Here is a 19,421-nt window from a genome sequence, read left to right on the forward strand (position 1 = left end):
TGATGTAATTTAACCTCAATTTAGACTGAATATGTGACATTACATCTGAAAAGTGGCAAAATTCCACATGACATTAAAGATGTACCCATTCCCAGATGTAATATTACCATATTTTTTTTAACGGTGATGTTAAAACATTAATAAATTGTAATCTTTTAGAAGCTCAGGATAAAGCCTGAATGTAGACTACACCGGCCTATTTTTTTTACAAAAGTAATAATTTATTCAAGAACGAGAAATCGTTTTTGGATATTTAATGTCTGTTTTTTTTTTGTTCCATATCCGTTTTCATAGAATTTTGGCAGTTGTCCATACAAAAAGGTTAGAAAAATATAAAAAATGTGTACCATTAGAACGAATTTTCTGATCGAATTAGTGTCTTCGGCAAAATTGTAGGTATTGCTTATAAGACTTTTCAGAAAAAATAGTTATGCTCCAAAAAATAAGCCATTATTTAAGTTCGACTTTTCACACAAGAAAATGGATTGCGTAAAATAATCTTTTTTTAAAGTTGCATTCCAGTATATGTTTTAGATGACAAATATGGCATTTTTTAAACTGTTGAACAAATTTGTAAAAAAAATGTGGCAGTGTTGGCAATTTTTCCAAAAATTCTTAATTTTTGATAAACAGTTTTTTTTGGCATAAAGTCTAAAATGATTTGCAATCGAAAAGTTCTTTGTGATATCGCAATCTATTTTCAAGTGACTTTTTTAACTTTAGAAACCATGACTAAGCTTGATCATCTCCAAAAATTGAAAGGGCCTTAAATGTTCAAGGCCCTTTCTATTTATTTATTTTATTTATTTGGCCCTTAAACGCAAATAAATAAAATAAATAAATAGAAAGGGCCTCAAACATTTGATTCGACCAGGCCAAATGTTGGGGTGGATTTGAAATAAAAAAAAATTCAATAACTGGGAGACTCATTGCTTTTTTGGTGATGTAGAGAAATCCTCGTTTTTCTTGTGCAATTTTATCTCTTATTAATTTTTAATATTTTTTAAGTTTTCTCATCTTTTCGAAAAACATGTTTTCAGAAATGGTCAAGCTTGGTCATAACCGCATTATCAACAAAAATTTAAACCTAAGTGGATATAACTCGAAAACGTTTGATGACATAGAAATTTATGTTGAGCACTTTTCGATTTCAGATTTGGTTTGACATTTAAAAAAAATATGAATTAATTTGTTTTGAACCGATGATTTTTTTTAGATTTCGCAAATCTGTCAAATGAATTTTGACTATCTTGTGCCATAGCTCAAAAGATGGCAATGTTTTGTCACCTAAAACATATAAAAAATGTAATTTTTCAAAAATTGTAGTTTAAAAAAAGGTTATTTTAGTTGGTTTATGATTGAAACTATAATGGAAAAAATATTTTTTTTTTCACTATTTAGGCCACTGCAAATATTTTTCGAAGTCGATGTCGCTCCCATTCGAAATTGGTCCAATAACAAAGGGGACATAAAAAATATCAAACAACTTTTTTTATGGAAATAGAAGTCAAATCAACTGAAAACAATTTTAAACTATTTTTATGCATTGATAATCATATTTAGCATGTTTGGGCTGGATTGAAAATATTTTGTTTTTTTGTGAAATTCCAATGTACAGCACCGCAAAAACTTTTGTTTAAAAAAAAATCGTCAATACTTAGGTATTTTGGAAACTAATGAATGCAAAATAACTGGATGCATAGGTGTATAATTCATTCTTAAACACATTTTTCATTCAAATGTTGTTGAAAAAAATTCCACCCAACATTTCGAAAGCCATTTTAAGGTTTAAAATCATATGTCTTTAACTTGAAAATGGGTGCCGTTAATCAAATAAATGTGGTAAATGTTAAAAATCATTTTCGACGGAAAAAATTATTTTGCAAAAAAAGAAGGTTTTGATTTTTGTTAGATAATACCAACTTTTTTTTCGAAAGCTCGTATCTCCGTTACCAGATTTCAGCGCAAAAGATATAAAAAAAAACTTTAAAAATCTCGACATTTAAAAAATTCAATCTCTACTCTAATTACAGATTTTCGAATATTCACATTCCAGTTTTGGAATGACCCATGTACCCGACAAAATTTTTTGAAGCCTTGTAGGAAAAAAACAACAACTTATACAAAATTGCCTTTTTTGACAAAGTTTTGTTCAAATCAAAAAGGGGTGAAATTTAAAATCTTGAAGTAACATGAACTTTTTTTGACAAAATTTCTCAGTACAAAAAAGCACAAAAAAAAAAGTTAAAGCGATCAATAATTATTAAATACTTACTACCCAGAAAAAAAACATGTTTTTTTAACTACTGTTTTGAACTTTTTAAGTATTCATCATCTGATTGTTTTGTGATTTCTTATATTTTCAACTTATCAAATGTGCTATTCAGGGTTTCATCTCCAGATTTCTTGTTTGAAGTTAAAATTTTCACAATTTCCTTCTTACTTGCCTTTTTCGCCAAATCAAGCGCCGTTTTTCCGTAAATATTTTTACTGGTCATGTCAAAGTTTCGCCTCAAAAGATATTTAACAACCTCCTTGGAGCCGCTCTCCGCAGCCAAATGCAGGGTTGTATTTTTCAACCTGGTTGACACTTTCAGGCGTGCTCCTTTGGAAACTAGAATTTTCAAAATATCCAACCTGTTTTTCACTGCTGCTTGATGAACCGGAGTCAGCCCATCCACATCCGGGTGGTGAATGTTGACGTTTTGATCGATAAGATACAGGATGGTCTCGTTGGAACCGTGTTGAATTGCTCGGTGTAAAATTATGTTGTCAAAGCTTTGATCGGAATAGGATTCGTTTGCGTCGTCAAGAATTCTATCAAAATAACTTTTCTTTCTTTGCACCTCCAACTCGTGCCCCTCGTGTAGATTTGCTCCGTGGGCAACCAGCAATTTGAGGATTTTCAAGTTTTGGTATGCCAAAAGCAGTGCAGTTTCGCGGTTCCAATTCATTACTTCCAGGTTGAGTTTGCATTCGAGCAAATATTCTAGTATTTTTATTGCATTACATTGCACCGCAATGTGAAGCATCGGATATTGCAGAAAATTGTAGCAAATTTTGTCATAGTCGTAAAATTTCTGCAGATATTTCACTAAATTTAAACAATTTGCCTCGATGGCCCAAAACGCAGCTTGATCGCCGATTGTGGAAATAAACTCCAAATGTGGTTCGCTCATTTCCGATTCAATCATTTCAACTAGGAAAATTTTCACAACATTGCTTGAGTGCTTTTTCAAAAAGTTTGCAATTTCTCGTTTGATCGATTGATATTCGTGATTGGCAATAAATTTGTAGAGAAATTTAGCCGCCAAAAATTCACTGTACGACAAGTGGGTAAATCTCGGATACCTTTCGAAAATTTCAATCAGTAGTGATTCCTCTTCATTGTTTACGATTTCTAGGCGAATTCTTTCAATTTCTTGTTCGAAATTTGCACCGCAAATTGAAGGGAGCAGATTTTCCGGAAATAGTGCCTTAACAGCAATTTGTTGATGCTCGTTTTCCCAATAATCCAAAAGTGGTTTGCACCTTCTAGGGATTTCCGTTTCAGTTGGTATATTGTTTATTTTATTGTAAGTCATGCGTAAGCTTTTCGTGACAAACTTTTCGTAAACATCAATGACAGTCGATTGTTTGTCGAAAACGTTTGTGAAGCTAAATTCGTCAAATTTCAACTGTTCAATCAAGTTGGAATGAATGTTCGCCAACATTCTCAGCAAAAGTGGCGTTCCAAGAAATTCAAACTGTGATCCAAGTAAGCCATCATGAAAAGTTTTCAGAAATAGTACAATGAATTGATCAACTTTCTCGGAAAATGCTTCCTCAACGTCCCAATACTTTTTGAGAAATGCCTTCTGATCTTCGTAGCTCAACGGTTCCACCGACATTGCCCCAACTTTTAATCTTCTTTCTAGTGTGTCTTTCATGCGTTGTCTGCTACTGATGAGTAGCTTTAAATTTTCCTTTTTAAGCAAAATATCGATTGCTTTCGGTAGCAACTCCAAATTTTCAGTATCTAATTCGTCAAATGCATCCAAAAACAGAATAATCTCACTGTCTTTATTTTTGAAATTTTCACTATTTTTTGACGAAAGATGATTTTCAAAAATGTGCAAAACATCCTCAAGACTGCCAACGGATTCAATTTTCTCGCGAATATTATTCAAATAGAGCAGGAAAACACTCTTTTCCGGGTACTTTTTCTGCGCAGCAAATGCCAAATGCTGCCAGAGGGTGCTTTTCCCCATGCCGGGTTCGGCCACCAGAATGAAACACTTTTGGCCTTTGAAAGTGGTGTAAAGTTGGTCGATGAAGGTGTTGTCGACCAGGTTGGTGAACTCGATTTGGCTTGATTTGTTGTCTTTTTCTGAGGGAGAGTAGGAAATTCTTCGATTGATGTAGTATTTTTCCATGTCTTCTAAACTGAGACAGGATTGTTTTGGTTTTTGCTTGATCGACTCATTTAATTCTCGTTCGACGATTTCTATCCAATTTTTGGAAGCTTCCAGAGTTAGAAACTTCTTCCTTTTGTTTCGTTTGGTTGAGTTGTCTTCGGTTTCAGTTTTATTTTGCTCCCAATCTTGAAACATGGCTTCCGACTTAATCAAAGGGAGCTCCAATTGAACAGAAGTTAGCCTGGCGAAATGTTCCGGTGGTATTCTTTCGCGCATCCAAATTTGCATTTCCCGATTTATGATGTTACTCAATTCGTCATCTTTTGGTTGTGACACAGATAGAATCGTATTTTCAAAGAAATCCTCAACTATTGCTTGATCGATGCAGGGTGGTAGTTGCTTAAGGCGAGATTCACCTAACCAAAAGTTGTCCTTTTCGATCGACATTTTCTTTTTCTCAATTGCAGTCAAACCTTGATTTTTGAAGGATTCCTTTAGAATCTCGAATAATTTATAAGTTCTGCTATCAACCAAATTCTTATCTAATTCATCAACTAGTCTAACTTTGCCTTCCATATCAATCTTTAAAATATTTCTCAATGGTGTTTTATACTCAAGAATGATTTTCTTCATCGTACCTTTCTCGAAAAGCTCCACAATTGCACTGCAAATCTCCTTAAATTTGCCACCACTTTTCTTAGCCATTGTTTCCATTGTCTTTAAATCTGCCTTATACTTGTAGTGCTTACAATTGCAACCGAAATTAAGCAACCCGTCAAGCTGCACTTCCTCACACTTCCCAACCAAACCTCGATCAACCCATCTATTGGTCAAGATGAAAAACTTGGTCCTCCGCCCCGCCAACACCGCCCCCTCTCGAACCCCACAAAACGACTCCAAATACTTCCCCAGCGAAAAGTCACTCTTATCGTCCCTCAGCAGCATTTCCTCACTCACTGCGTCCACGTTTTGCGTGTGCTTGGCCTGGATGAGCCACCACGTGTCGCTCTCCTGGAGGTAGAAAATCACGTCGTCGAACTTGCCCGCGGCCGTCCACTCGTACGCCAGCTTGAAGGGACGGCCCTGGAGGGTCGCCCGCAGGGCCAGGCTTATCGCGAGCAGCCGTTGGTACCGCATGCCATCGCTGCCCGTTCCGGCGAACTCGAACTCGTCGCGATCGGGGTTGATTGTGGGGTGGGATTGGTCCATGATTAGGTTTGGCTGAAAGAATTATTAACACAAATATTGTTTGAGAAAAGATCATGGTCAAATTATGATACTTACTCTGTTTATTAACCTTGAAATGCTAATGATTTATTGTAGTGCCATTCGATTTATTGTTAAATTGCTGACAATTTCCCATCGAACTACAAATCGACGTCCTCCCCACCGGCCAAGTCGATTTGGACTAAACCACCCCTATGCGTTGTCACTCTTCTAATCAGCGCAACGCGCTTACGTTATAGCATAATCGGTGTTAGTGGACGCTGATAAAATGATAAGGTCTAGGGTATTTGAGCATTTACTGAGTAAATCCTGAATCGTTTTTTGTTATTTTCGATAACAAGGTACAATTTTAGTGATGATAGTTGGATGTTAGCAATCCGATTTGAAATTTTTAAGGGGCCATCCATAAACCACGTGGAAATCAACGGATGTAAACTCTTGTAAAAATGTGAAATAGTTTGTATTTTTAATAAATAAACTTTTGAGAAATTTTATTCACAAATGCTATGCTAATGCTATGCTAATGCTATGCTAATGCTATGCTAATGCTATGCTAATGCTATGCTAATGCTATGCTAATGCTATGCTAATGCTATGCTAATGCTATGCTAATGCTATGCTAATGCTATGCTAATGCTATGCTAATGCTATGCTAATGCTATGCTAATGCTATGCTAATGCTATGCTAATGCTATGCTAATGCTATGCTAATGCTATGCTAATGCTATGCTAATGCTATGCTAATGCTATGCTAATGCTATGCTAATGCTATGCTAATGCTATGCTAATGCTATGCTAATGCTATGCTAATGCTATGCTAATGCTATGCTAATGCTATGCTAATGCTATGCTAATGCTATGCTAATGCTATGCTAATGCTATGCTAATGCTATGTCTTTTTGAAAGTTGTAAGTTTTGCTTAGGACTGCAATCTAGAACAAAATCTACAATCTAGAAAAAAATAGTCCATTTTCTTTATTCGACATATCACACAAACTATAAAAATATTGCTTTGAATATGTTTAAGGCTTTATTTGAAAAGTGGACAGCGTTTCCATTTTGTAAACATTGTTTTAAACGTTAAAAAAGTAAAGTATTGCCTCCTTTGAAAATTTATTATAGATTGCCGAAAATGTCATCAATCAACAGAGATAAAACTCACAGAATATATATTTAGAAAAAAAAATAGACACAAATTTATTAAATCAATATAAAATAAAAATACCAACAAACTTAAAATTATGTCACATGTATCTTTTGGATGTTTAAATTATGATGCACTTCGATAATACTAAAGATTTGTTTACTTTAGATCACATTTTAAACATTAACTATAAAAGAGTGTGAGTGTAAAACCTACGTGAAGCATCACGCTAAACTTAATTTAGAAAAGTAAAGATCAGATGAATCAACGCTTGAGCAATAATCAGAATTTAAAGTTTCGGGATCAGAATCAAAAACCTCATTGGCATCTAAAACAGCTCCTTTAGATGCAAGAAGTTTGTAGATTTTACTGTATTTTAACCTTTTCGCAATTTCCGCAGCAGTTAGTCCCGCAATATTTTGGGCGTTTACATCTATACCTTTGTCAATAAGGTATTGAACTATTTCCACCGAGCGAGATTCAACGGCCAAATGTAAAGCATTATTTCCGTGTTCTTCCTTTAAATCTATCCGAGCTCCCCGGGAGGTCAAGAGCTCAAGCATATCCAATCGTTTATTTTTCACTGCTACATGTACAGGGGTCTCCCCATAAAAGTTTACACTGTTTACATCGGCCTCCTTATCAATAAGATATTTAGCCACATCTAACGAACCATGTTTGGCTGCAAAATGTAAAATTGTGTCAAAATAAAAATCAACCGCATTGATTTGAGCTCCATTATTTAGTAATACTTCAATGATACCAATGTCGTTCCTTTTCTTTGCTTTGTGAAGTGGTGTTTGACCGAGGTTATTACGAGTTTTTAAATAATCTTTTTGTTTAACAATATACTCGACTACATCCTTAGAACTGTGTTTGACAGCGTAATGTAAAATAGTATTTTTATTCTTGTCTATTATCGGATCGATCTGATCCAAACTATACCAGGAAAATAGAAATTTCACAATTGCTGTATTTTCTTGGTTCATTGCCAAATGAAGAGCAGTATGTCCATCTAAATTTACATAATTTAAGTCAACACCCGTAGACAGCACAAATTTAACAATCTTTTTCGATTACAGCACTATTATGTAACATTGTGTTGCCTCGCGAATCGGGTGCAAGAATGTCACCATTTTTTGACATCAATAGTTTTAAGACTTCCAAATGATTATTCTCTGCGGCTTCGTGCAGTGGAGTTCTTCCTTGTGCATTTCGACAGTTTGGATCGCATGAAATGTCAAGCAAAAATTGTAACGTCTGGTACGCGTTGAATTTTGCTGCAACGTGGACCATCGCTTGTTTTAAATCACCGTCACGTATTGTCTTGTAATCATAAACATCCTTTAGTCGCTTAACCAATTCACAACAATTTCCTTGGCACGACCAGAAAGCGGATTTTTCTTCAAAGATTTCGAGAAATTTCAAGTGTCCCTCACTAGTTTTAGAATTCACCATTTCAAAGAAAAACATTCGGACAACTTTCTGCTTTTTGAAAAAAATCATGATTTCAAGCTCAAAATCCCAAATCGAATTATTGCAATTTTGACCAATATGTCCGTAAAGCAATTTTGCAGCTAAAAAATCACCAAACGATTTATGGGTGAAAAAATGTTTTGCATCAAGAACTTTAAAGAGAAAAGATTCTTCATTGTTATCGATAATTCTTTTAAGTGTGTTATTTACACCAGCTTCAAAGTTACCACCTAATAAGAGTTTTTTCAAGTTTTCCGGCAATTTTTCGTTGAGAGCAATTTGTTGATATTCATTTTCCCATTGATTCAACAGTGATCTGCATCTGGTTGGAATTTGCTTGTCGATCTGCACATTGTTTATTTTATTGTAAGTTTCATTTAAGGTTTTTGCAATCAACCTATCATAAATTGTAATTATTGATGGATAACTGTAACAGTTTGAAAATTCTAGATAAATTTCTGCTAAAATTCTTAACATAAGAGGCGTTCCAAAAATATCGCAATGCTTGCCAAGCAATGTTTTGTAGAACGTTGTTGAAAAATGTTCAGAAACATTCTTAAAATTTTTGCCTGCTTTGCACTTCCAAAAAGCTTTCAAAAACCCAAGCTGATCATTAAAGCTTAACGGTTCAACTGACATTGCCGGAACATTTAATATGCTCTCGAGTTTTGTCTGCATTTGCTGACGACTGCTTACAATCACCTTGATGTTTTCTTTTTTCATTAAAAGTTCGACTGCATTCACCATCGAATCAACATTTTTCGAGCTCAACTCGTCAAAACCGTCCAAGAACAGAATTATGTCACTGTTTCCGCATTTAATGTTTTTTAAATTAGTAGGTGAAAGAAAGCTTTCAAAAATCCGCAACACGTCGTCAATTTCAGAAATTTTTCCAATACTTTCACAAATATCACTCAAATAAATCAGATAAACGTTCTTCTCCAAAAATTTCGTTTGGGCTTCAAACGCCAAACGTTGCATGAGAACACTTTTTCCCATGCCTGGACCTGCAATTAGAATGAACCATTTTTGGTTTGAAAATTTTGTAAAAAGATGTTTTATAAAATCCGTATCTTTCATTAGCTGAAATTTTCTCCCTGCACTGTTGGTTTGGTCAAAATTGTAGGAAATTCGACGATTGATGTAATATCCTTCCATATCCTTCAAGCTCATGCATGATTTTTTGGGCCTTTGTTTAATCCAAACGTCTATTTCATGCTCTACAGATCTCATCCATTCGTTCATATCTTTAAGTTTTAAAAATTTTCTTTCCCTTGTGTTTGGTCCCCTTGCTGTGCTGTCATTGTTCTTGCTATCTTCCCATTTTCTAAGAAATTTTGTGATTTGCTTTGCAGGTATTTGCAACTGATCAGGAGTAAGTCTCGAAAAATCATCTGGATGAACCCAAGTACGCATCCATTTGTGAATTTCCATGTGAATTATGTGCAAAAACTCTTCAATTTGTGGCTGTTGCACCGAAAGGTAAAAGTCGCCCAAAAATTTTTCGGCTAATGGTTTATCCACAAAAGGTGGCAAATATTTTTTTCGAGACACACCGGAAAAAAAATTCGTCACTTTTTTCCTGTCAAGTTTCACAGTGGGTGGTTTAATTTTTTCATGCAATAAATTATACAATTTATTTGAACGAGCACATGATTCTTCTTTGGAAGGTTTCTTTAACCTCAACTTATCGTTGGATTCTTTTTCGATAACGCTTTTCAAAGGTGTTCTATATTCTATTAACGTTTTACTAACTTTGCCTTCTGTGAACAATTGTATCACCGCGTCCTGGACCTCAAAAAATGTTTTATTTGCATCTTCAACAAGCGTATCAATTTCCTTCCAGTTTTCTCTACTCAGGTTATAGTGAGTGCTATTGACAGACAAATTAAAATACTCATTTAGTTGTAATGTTTTACAACGTTGCTTTAAAGATTCGCTCATCTCACTAGTTGTCAAAATAACGCAGTTTGTTTTACCTGTGAACATGTTTTGGAAATTAAATATGTCTTTATTGAACTTTCTTATAATAATTACATTTCATTTACATTCTAAGTGGTATGGCTAAATGCTCTTCATCTTTGTTGTATTTTTCGTTTTATTATTACTGTTCACATTCATTCATTTATTTCAAATTGTTTTACATTTTTGCATTTAATCGAATACATTTGGGTAAAAAAAAAGAAAAAAAAATACTTTAACAACTAATCCTAACATAAAACTAAAACAGTAAATTCATTGAAATATTCAAAATCATTAGAAAGAGTAAACTACGAACTGTATTTCAAGATAAATCCTCCAAGCGTTCTTACTTGTTCCGCACGAGTTTTGCAACCACGCAGTGTTGTTGTCATCTCGATGAAAATGTTCAGAAGTTCTTGTGGTGAAAACAGGTCACTGCTGCCTTCATCCATTGATGCTGGTTGGTTTTCTCTCGGTTGCTGACTGAAGCCAGGAGGTGTTGTATTCTCTGCAACTTTTTGCCGCTGATTCAACGGCAATGGCTGCAGATTTGGAACCACTCGAACAGATCCCGCTCCAGGTGACGCCAAAGCAGGAAAATCCACGTCCGTGAAAGTTGGTGGTGTTTTGCGACGATTTGGTTGGTGCCTCGTCGTCGCTTGCTGCCGAATTTTTACAAACTCAGCTCGTTTTGGGCAGCTTCGATTCTTGGTCGAATGGTCGCCGCCGCAATTGAAGCATTTCGCTTCGATGTTCTCGTTGATTGTTTCGCAAGCTTGAGTTTTGTGCTCACCTCCGCAGGTCGCACAACGACTCTTGATGAAACAATTCCTTCCACCATGTCCAAACTGCAAACAGTTCGAACACTGTGTCACGTCACGGTGCACTGGACGATAACGTTCCCAAGTCACGATGATGTTGAAAATTGCCCGAACTGCCTTCAGCACAGACGGCGTTGTCGATCCTTTCTCGAGATGAACCAGGTACAGTTGATCACGATACTTGATGTGCTTGTTGTGTCTCGTCATCTTGAAGACTTCAATCACGTTCAACTTCAGAGATTTGAGCTCTTCTTTCAACACATTCACATCCATGTCGTACAGGCCTCGGAGGACCTGTTTCAAGGGGCGTTTACCTGGATCGTCATGACTGTAGTATTCGATCTTTGTGTTGTTCAGGAAATCCCGAACGTAGTTGTAATCCTTTCTGGTAGGTAGCAGAATTTTGAGTCCATCAGCACACAAGCGAATGGAAGCTCGTAAAGCACCAGATTTGATAAACCCGGTCAGCCACTTTCGCACCGAGTCCGATGACGATGTTTTCACAAAAATGGGTGGCAACTCTTTCCGTCGTTCAAATTCTTCCTTCTCGCTCACGTCCACAGGGAGGGTAGCGAACTGGTTTCCAGACAATTTTTGAGCGTCCTTGCTCAAACTGCCTGGCTTTGCAGGTAGCTCTTCGGCATTCTTTAGCTTCTTCAAATCTGCCGATCCTGCTGGTGAGGACCGCCTCTTTTTCTTGCCCTGAGGCATTTTTGCACTTTTTAAGCACTTTTTTTGGTGTGTGAGGGACGCACGTCTGACTCGCTGCTCTGTCAACCACAGACTCCCCTGTGAACATGTTTTGTGGATTATCTCGAATGTTACAGTAGGATCCAAGATAATTGGCTAGCCGAAAATTGGTTCTTTTGGCTTTGAAGAGCATGTGATCAGTTAATTTTCTAGAACGTTTAGTATGTTTCACCTGGATAAGCCACCACTCGTCATTTGAGTGAAAAACAACGTCGTCGAAGTATTTGCCATCTTTCATTTCAAACGCCAACTCGAAAGGACAATTTTTAAGCGTTGCTTTTAGCAGAAGATAAACCGCAACCAATCGTTGATACTTCATTCCATCGCTGCAGGTAGCATTGTATTCAAACGTTTCCGGCACAACATCAGTAGTGGGTTGTTCCATGGTAAATGCTGGAAAAAATGTAAATGAAAAGTTAATTTAGGCAAGTTTTTCACTATCTAAACATGCGAAAAAACTAGTGACTTTGCTTGGATTAAGATTTTATTGTGCAAACAAAAAGGATTCCATGCCATAGAGAATTTAGTATACAAAAGTTCAAAACTCTTAAAAAGTTGTTTTCAACCATTTGTAAAAAATATTTTAGTGCATATGAAAGCCCACAAAAAAAATCAAAACCATCCACATTAACGACCCCCGGGTCTTTTGTGGTCTCTATTGCAAGTTTCTGCTCGAACCTAGGAGTCCGAAGGCTTGAAAGGGGAGAGCACCCAAACCTCTTTCTACTCCAAGGAACCTTCCACCCCAGTGTTTGAACTGACGACCTTTGGATTGCGAGTCCAACCGCCGCCAGCGATTCCACCGGAATAGGCTTGGTTTGGTGTGTTATTTGTACTTATGGCCTGGAGACGACTCCTACACCTGGAATGACTTAACGGCCTAACAACCAAGGCCGGGACCGACATTTTACTTCCTCATCCGATGGAAGGTTGCAGCAGATGGGAATCGAACCCAGAATCATCTGCTTACAAAGCGGACAGCGTAACCATGACCGACATGTCAGGCTAATACAGGCGATTATCCTTTCCACACTTCACCGGACGAGCGGGCTAAGGCGCCAGTCCTTACTGTTGGTGGTGGGTTTGAATCCCGTAGGTTGCAACTTTTTGTGTGTGTGTGTAGAAAAGCAGTGCATTAAGTGTCTTTGCTCACAAAGGCGATGTGCATGTTTTGCATGGGATTTTACCATTGGATTTTTTGCTGTGTTGCTCTTAACAATTTCTTTCATAGATATTAATTTGGCTGGTGAAGGCATTCCGCTCCCAACTTTCTAACTTTTAGCTAGATCTGGCAACTCTGTATCTTTGGTTAAAAGACTTTCCTAACAATTCGAGAAATTTGTTGAGGAAGGCACCAACCACAGTGGTATAATTAATAGGATGTAACAAAAATGACTTTTTGGCGGGCATTCAAGGGTTTGTTCCGGTGGGCATACTAAGCCCAAATCCAAAATATGAGCTTGATTGGACGTAACAGGAGCTGGCGCTTTGCATTTGAATTTTAAATGGGATTTAACCCGCAAAAAAAGATTTTTTCAAGAATGTCACTGTTTGAGGCTTTTTGGCCACTGAAGCGTTTATTTTCAACATTATTGCCGTGTAGGCCAGATCCTTGCGCATCTTTGGTATAAATAACATTGAAATTTGGAGCACCCTGGAGCTCGGTACAGACCTTCAAGGTTTGGCATTTTTTCGAAAATTCGGCCCCTGCAAAAAGATATGCGTCGCGCCTCGTCGACGCCGTTTGATTTTGCTGGGATCAATTTTTCGAAAAAATGCCAAACTTTGAAGGTCTGTACCGAGCTCCAAAGAACTCCAAAATTTAATGTAATATATACCAAAAGATGCGCAAGGATCTGGCCTACACGCCAATGATGTTGAAAATAAACTTTTCAGTGGCCAAAATGCCTCTGAAAAATGTGACATTTTTGAGAAAAAATGTGACATTTTTGAGAAAAAATGTGACATTTTTGAGAACATCTTTTTTTACGGGTTAAATCTCATTTAAAATTCAAATGCAAAGCGCCAGCTCTTGTTACGTCCAATCAAGCACATATTTTGGATTTGGGCTTAGTATGCCCACCGGAACAAACCCTTGAATGCCCGCCAAAAAGTAATTTTTGTTACTCTCTAATAATTAAGTTAGTTTTTTTCAAGGAAGGCCATCAAATCTGGCTTCCATTTTTACATTAATGTCCATTTGACGACAAATGTAGATCTTGGATTCCTAATTGGTGACCAACATTACCCCTTAAAACGAAGTTTCACTAAAATCGAAAAGGGGTCGGGACAATTTGCTGTCGAACAGCCTGTCTGGAACCGAGGTTAGGTTGTAGAGCGTGAAATGATCAACTGTTGAATAACTCACTTGTTTCCCTAATGTAGAGCTATACAAAACACCAACGGGATGCTTCTTAAACTCCGTATAACTTTTAAAATCTCAAATTGCAGCTCTTTTGCATAGAAGGTCCTGCAAATAAATACTTTACAATCGTTTTTCAACCGATTACAAAACTTTCCACTGCTTACTGAGATGCAAACGAATAAACTTGCAACGGGTTTTATGGTACTTTTTGGCTTTTCAAAAAATGATGGAAAACACGTTTCACTTGTTTCTACAATATTTGCCGTTAAAATTACGTCTTACTCTGCAATTCGTTCAAAGCCTTCTGAAACGGCTCATTCAGTTGTCAATGCATTTTACTCATTATTATTGGATACTTTCAAGAGCAATTGCACTGATAAGGATTTTATCACTGACGCGTGGTGTTTACAAAGTCGTCGTAATCTTAATGCAAAGAGAAAGTATATGTTTGAATTAGATTGCACATCACGTTTTGTGTATCAACGTATCACTCATTGTGGCGATTTCAAATTTTGTTTATTCAAACTAAACTATTAATACAAAATTTTTAAAAATTGTACACTTTTAACAACCTCTTCCCCTTTCATCTACTTGCAGGCCTTCACGCGGGATTGCAAAAGCACACGCTAATCGGAGGAGGCGGCGGCGGCGGCGGAAGTGGCGGCGGAAACAACGGCCCCGGATGTTCCCCGCTCGATGGCAACAGCTGCCCCGGGAGTCCGCAGCATAATGGGACGGCGATAATAACGCAGATCCCGAAGGGAGCCACCAGGTAAGAGGAAATTTTCGCCGAACACGATGATGAAAATTGTGATAACAACTTCACGAGCAAGTAGGCTGTGGAAAACGAAGCATTTTCATTGCTTGTGGGAAAAGGAACGTGAACGTTGTGTTCAAAGGGGTGACTTTTGTGGCAATTTCGACGAAAAGCACGCCAATCAAAGCAACCCCACGTTACGGTTCATAACTTCACCGGCGGCGATGTCATTGGACATGAGTCTGGGTAGAGTCTGTTTTTTCCCCCCGAACCGAAACCTGGGGGAAATTCCGGCCAATTCCGGAAGAGGGAAGCCTTTTGTCGTCTTTTGTTTTTCGGCGGTGAAGTTTTTCCACGTGCTTTTCAGAAGTTGCTACCTGAGCATGCTGAACGATGCGGGCTGATTAAACGGGTGCAGTCCCGAAGGAGGCCATGATTTGAATTTATGGCCGTTGGAGTCGGCGCGACGTGGCGTGGATGACTAGATTTGGGGGTTGTTGTTGGTTTTGCAGAAGAGGGGAAAATGAAAGAATATAAATATTCTAGGTAGAGTGAGTGTTTATTAACAGTGGGAGTTTGGGAGAAGGAAACAGCGAATTCTTGATTATTTTAGTCGCATAGTAAGTGTAGATTAGGGTGCCCAGAATAAGGAACAAATCTTCTATTTTGCCAATAAAACCAGTCAACAATGCGATTTTATTGCCCAAAACAGCACACAAATCATTTCATCATTCGCAAAATCCATTTCCTAAACCACCAATCATCCGAGCACAGAATCTGCTACCAAGAGTATAGCAAAAACACAACTCCTCCTTAATCACCCCCTAAAAAAAGCACTTTTTCTCTCACACTCCCGCATCACATCGCGCCCCGACACCAGACCAATAAATCAACCTGCGTCCGGGCGAAATATTTCTATTAACATGGCTTTTTGTGGCAATTTCCCGCTCCAAAACTATCCTCTAATTCATGTTTGTTTTTTTATTTGGTTCTTTCCAGCCTCCGCCAGCCGTTGGCTGGCACGTGCAAGATCCCGGCCAGTCCGTACTCGACGCAGGTGACCACCCTCAACATCAACAACAACAACAACAACCTGCACCACCACAACAGCTCGGTGGGCATCCCAAACGGCAATGTGACCAATATTCCGTCGGCGGCGGCGCCCCCCGGAGGACAGAAGCAGAGCATGTTGGAAAAGTTGAAGCTGTTCAACAGCAAGGAGAAGGTGGACAAAACTTCGAAGTCGACGATTTCCAAGAGGACTAGCTCGAGTTCCGGATTTTCGTCGGCGCGGAGTGAGCGGAGCGATTCGAGCTTGAGTTTGAACGACAATCAGGTCATTACGGTTGATCGGAAGGTTTTGGTTAATGGCGGTGGGAAGAAGGTGGTTGAGAGTAAGGTTTCTTCGTCGAGTAAGAGTTCAAAGTTGATATCGTCGAAGGGGAAGGGTGAGTCGAAGGTCGTTGGGGGGAAGGGGTTGGGAGGCGGGGCCAAGGGGAAAGAACCCGAAACGCACATTCCGAAGCAAAAGATTCCGACGACGGCCATGACGACATCGGCGACGTCGAAGATTGAATCGAAACTGAAACCTGGCTCCGTGGGTAGAACTGGAAAACTGGACGCGAAATCCGAAAGTAAAACTAGTTTGGTTCAGCCACAACCTGTGAAACCGATGGCGGTCGCTCCGCCGTCGTCAGTCAGCACTGGGATCCCGAAACCGATGGCCGCGGTCAAAGGAACGAGCAAACCGGTGCAGCAGCCGATCCTGGTGGACGGGCCATCGGCCAAGACCCACGAAGAAATGGCCAAACTCGATCGCGCCCTCGCCGGTCTCCAGAACGGACTCGGTTCGCCGACGCCCAACGGGAACAGCCTGCTCGGAAGTCCGCTGCACCACAAGGCACCTCCGGGACCTCCCAGCAGCATGTCCGACAGCATGCACTCCAACTCCACGCAGGGCGCCTCCATGGGCCAACACTCCAACTCGAGCGAATCCAGCAGTGTCGTGTACCGACCTTCCGGCTCCGAAAGTGGCTCCAACTCACCCCAAAAATCGTCCTCCCCGCGTTCCAACACCACCGGTTCCTTCCTGTTCAACGACGTCAACCTCAACACTGCCAACAACAACAAGTTCAACACCGTTCCCAGCAAGATCCTCAACACCAACCCAACCTCGGCACCACCCCTCCCCAACAGCACCATCTACGAGAACCACGCCGTAGATTCCACCGCCGACAAGTCCCTCACAACCGTCATGCCGATGCGGCCCCTCCTCCGCGGTTACAACAGCCACGTAACCCTGCCAACCCGCGGTGCCCGTGGCCACCACCACTTCATCTCCGAGTACTGTGACGGCCCGAACGGCACCGGGTACTGCAGCGACGGAGACGCCCTCCGGAAGATCCCGGCCCGCTACTCGGACAGCATGGACAACGGCTACCTTTCGGAAGGGTCCGGCGGCCCGAGCATGCACCTGGTCGGCAAGCAGTTCATTGGCTCGTCGCTGCGCAACCATCGGACGCCGCTGCCTACTACGATCGAAGAGAGGTGAGTAAAATAAACAAACCAACGCGCATTCTTGGGTGACCTAAACACAGAGACAAATCGACGACGGCGCGCGGGTTATCTTTATTATTGTTGCAGCCGAGAAAATGGCGCGCGCTTGTTTTAAGGAGGTGAATAATTTATGTTTCGAGAAGGTATGAATTGCGTTGTCGTCGTCGTTGCAGCAAACAAATATGGAAACAAAGTGCAAACGGGTCGTTGCATCGGGAGCGATACATGCGGTAATGCGTGAACTAAAGGGTGGAGGGCGATGTTTTGGGACTATTGATAAAGTTTACTTCTCAGGAGGACCAAAGAAGCAAGGTTGTTAACGATAACATTATAGTTCTATCGTTATCGTCATTTCGATGATTCTATCGGCGATAATCTTATCGCCGATAATGGACGATAACTCATTTTTAAAATTCAAATTAGTGTCGACTCCCTGGCTATCGATCTTCTCGATATCAATATTGCTCCAGCTGTCAATAAATTTACCAGTCCCTACAAATAGATTGCTTTGATTTTTCGTTCTATAATTTGATACCTCCCACTCTCGATGGCTCTCTTCAATATCGACAACAAGAGAGTTCACTGTAATTTTTTTTAATGTTAAATCATATCATGTTAAATTTTCAATGCTTTCACTATTTTTTTTAAATGTATGTTTCAAAGTATAATGCTCAAAATTGTTCACCAAATACCGTATTTTTTCGAAAGTACTCAAATTTTCATACATAATTTACAATATGGGTGTCAAACGATGCGAAATTTTGTATACGTTTTCAACTTATAAGAGTTTGTTTTTATTGAAAGCTAACATTTTCAAAAAACGCCGTATTTTTTTGAAAATACTAAAAAAATATGTAATTTTCAATATAAGTATCAATCGGAGTGAAATTTTGGAGGCTTTTTCACTATTTTATAGTTGTTTTTAAACTAAAATTTTCACAAAGCACCGTATTTTTTCGAAAATACGTTTTTTTTTAAATTGTTATAGGTATGGGTTCCACACAAAGCGATATATTGTATGCTTTTCACTTTCCTACCCAATGAGAATTTTGGCTCGAGCATCGACTCGATTTAGGCTCGATCTCGAACCAGATCGACTCGAGGCTCGAGCCAAAATCGTCAGTGGGTAGAGTTTAATTTAAACACTAAAATTTTCGTATAATACCCTATTTTTCGAAAATACTAAAATTTGCATAATTTGCAATATGGGTATCAAACAGAGCGAATTTTTGTATGCGTTTTCAACTTATTGTAGTTCAAATTTTAAATTTTCAAAAAATATTGTATTTTTCGAAAATTCAAAAAAAAAATCAAATTTTGCAATATCGGTATCGGCAATATCGAAGCGAAATTTGGTATGCAATTGCACATTATTAGAGTTTTTTCTGGAATATACTAAAATTTTCACAAAATATCGTATTTTTGGAAAGTACTCAAATTTTCAAAATTTCCATTATGGGTATCATACAAAGCGAAATTTGGTATCCTTGTTCACCTTAAGTTAAAAAATAGGTTTTTCAAAAAAAGTTTTTAAAAATGTACCTACAAATAGATAATTTTCCTAATTTAATAGATAATAACACGAAAAGTTTTATTTTCAAACATTGAAAATCGGACTTGTAGTTTCCGAGATATCGTCAGTTAAAAATTACATTCCTTTTAGGTGACTCTCTTCATCTATGTCATCTGCATCGATTCGAATTCGTTGTAAGGCTTTATCCAAGAAATTAAAATCCCGATTTTCAAAGTTCCAGTGAGAAAATTGTTGCTTTTATTTTTTTAGAGGTGCTTTTCTTTCATTTTTTAAAAAAAGAAGAAAAATATCAAAAGTAGCTATAACTTGAAAATGATACATATTATCAAAAAAATAAAGTGAAAATGTAATTCGATTTAGCTTTAAAAATGTTTTTCTCAATAACTTTTTTCACGATTTTTTTTCAAAAATTTTAAAAATTGAAAATTAAAA

General features: G+C 38.3%; 2 protein-coding genes across 12 annotated transcripts in view; one reads left to right on the forward strand and one right to left on the reverse strand.

The window, feature by feature from the left end:
- The window catches only part of LOC120418014 (protein sickie), a 295,005-nt gene that overhangs the window by 172,287 nt on the left and 103,297 nt on the right, over window positions 1–19,421 (forward strand). For all 11 annotated transcript variants that reach the window (XM_052708393.1, XM_039580280.2, XM_039580265.2 and 8 more), the window contains 2 exons: window positions 14,740–14,914; window positions 15,899–17,446. In XM_052708393.1, coding sequence (XP_052564353.1) covers window positions 14,740–14,914; window positions 15,899–17,446 — 1,723 coding nt within the window. The remainder of the gene's footprint in view (window positions 1–14,739; window positions 14,915–15,898; window positions 17,447–19,421) is intronic.
- LOC128093022 (uncharacterized) lies at window positions 8–6,536 on the reverse strand. The gene is made up of 2 exons (XM_052708398.1): window positions 5,682–6,536; window positions 8–5,618 (listed from the first exon to the last, which is right to left on the reverse strand). Exon 2 carries the CDS (start codon window positions 5,604–5,606, stop codon window positions 2,355–2,357), a length of 3,252 nt encoding a protein of 1,083 aa, XP_052564358.1. The 5' UTR covers window positions 5,607–5,618; window positions 5,682–6,536; the 3' UTR covers window positions 8–2,354.

The sequence above is a fragment of the Culex pipiens genome, chromosome 2 (assembly GCF_016801865.2).
Source record: "Culex pipiens pallens isolate TS chromosome 2, TS_CPP_V2, whole genome shotgun sequence".
Lineage (NCBI taxonomy): Eukaryota > Metazoa > Arthropoda > Insecta > Diptera > Culicidae > Culex > Culex pipiens.

What these genes read in the sequence shown, in the direction of transcription:
- LOC128093022 (XM_052708398.1), bottom strand. Translation starts at nt 5,606, where the DNA reads ATGGACCAATCCCACCCCACAATCAACCCCGATCGCGACGAGTTCGAG.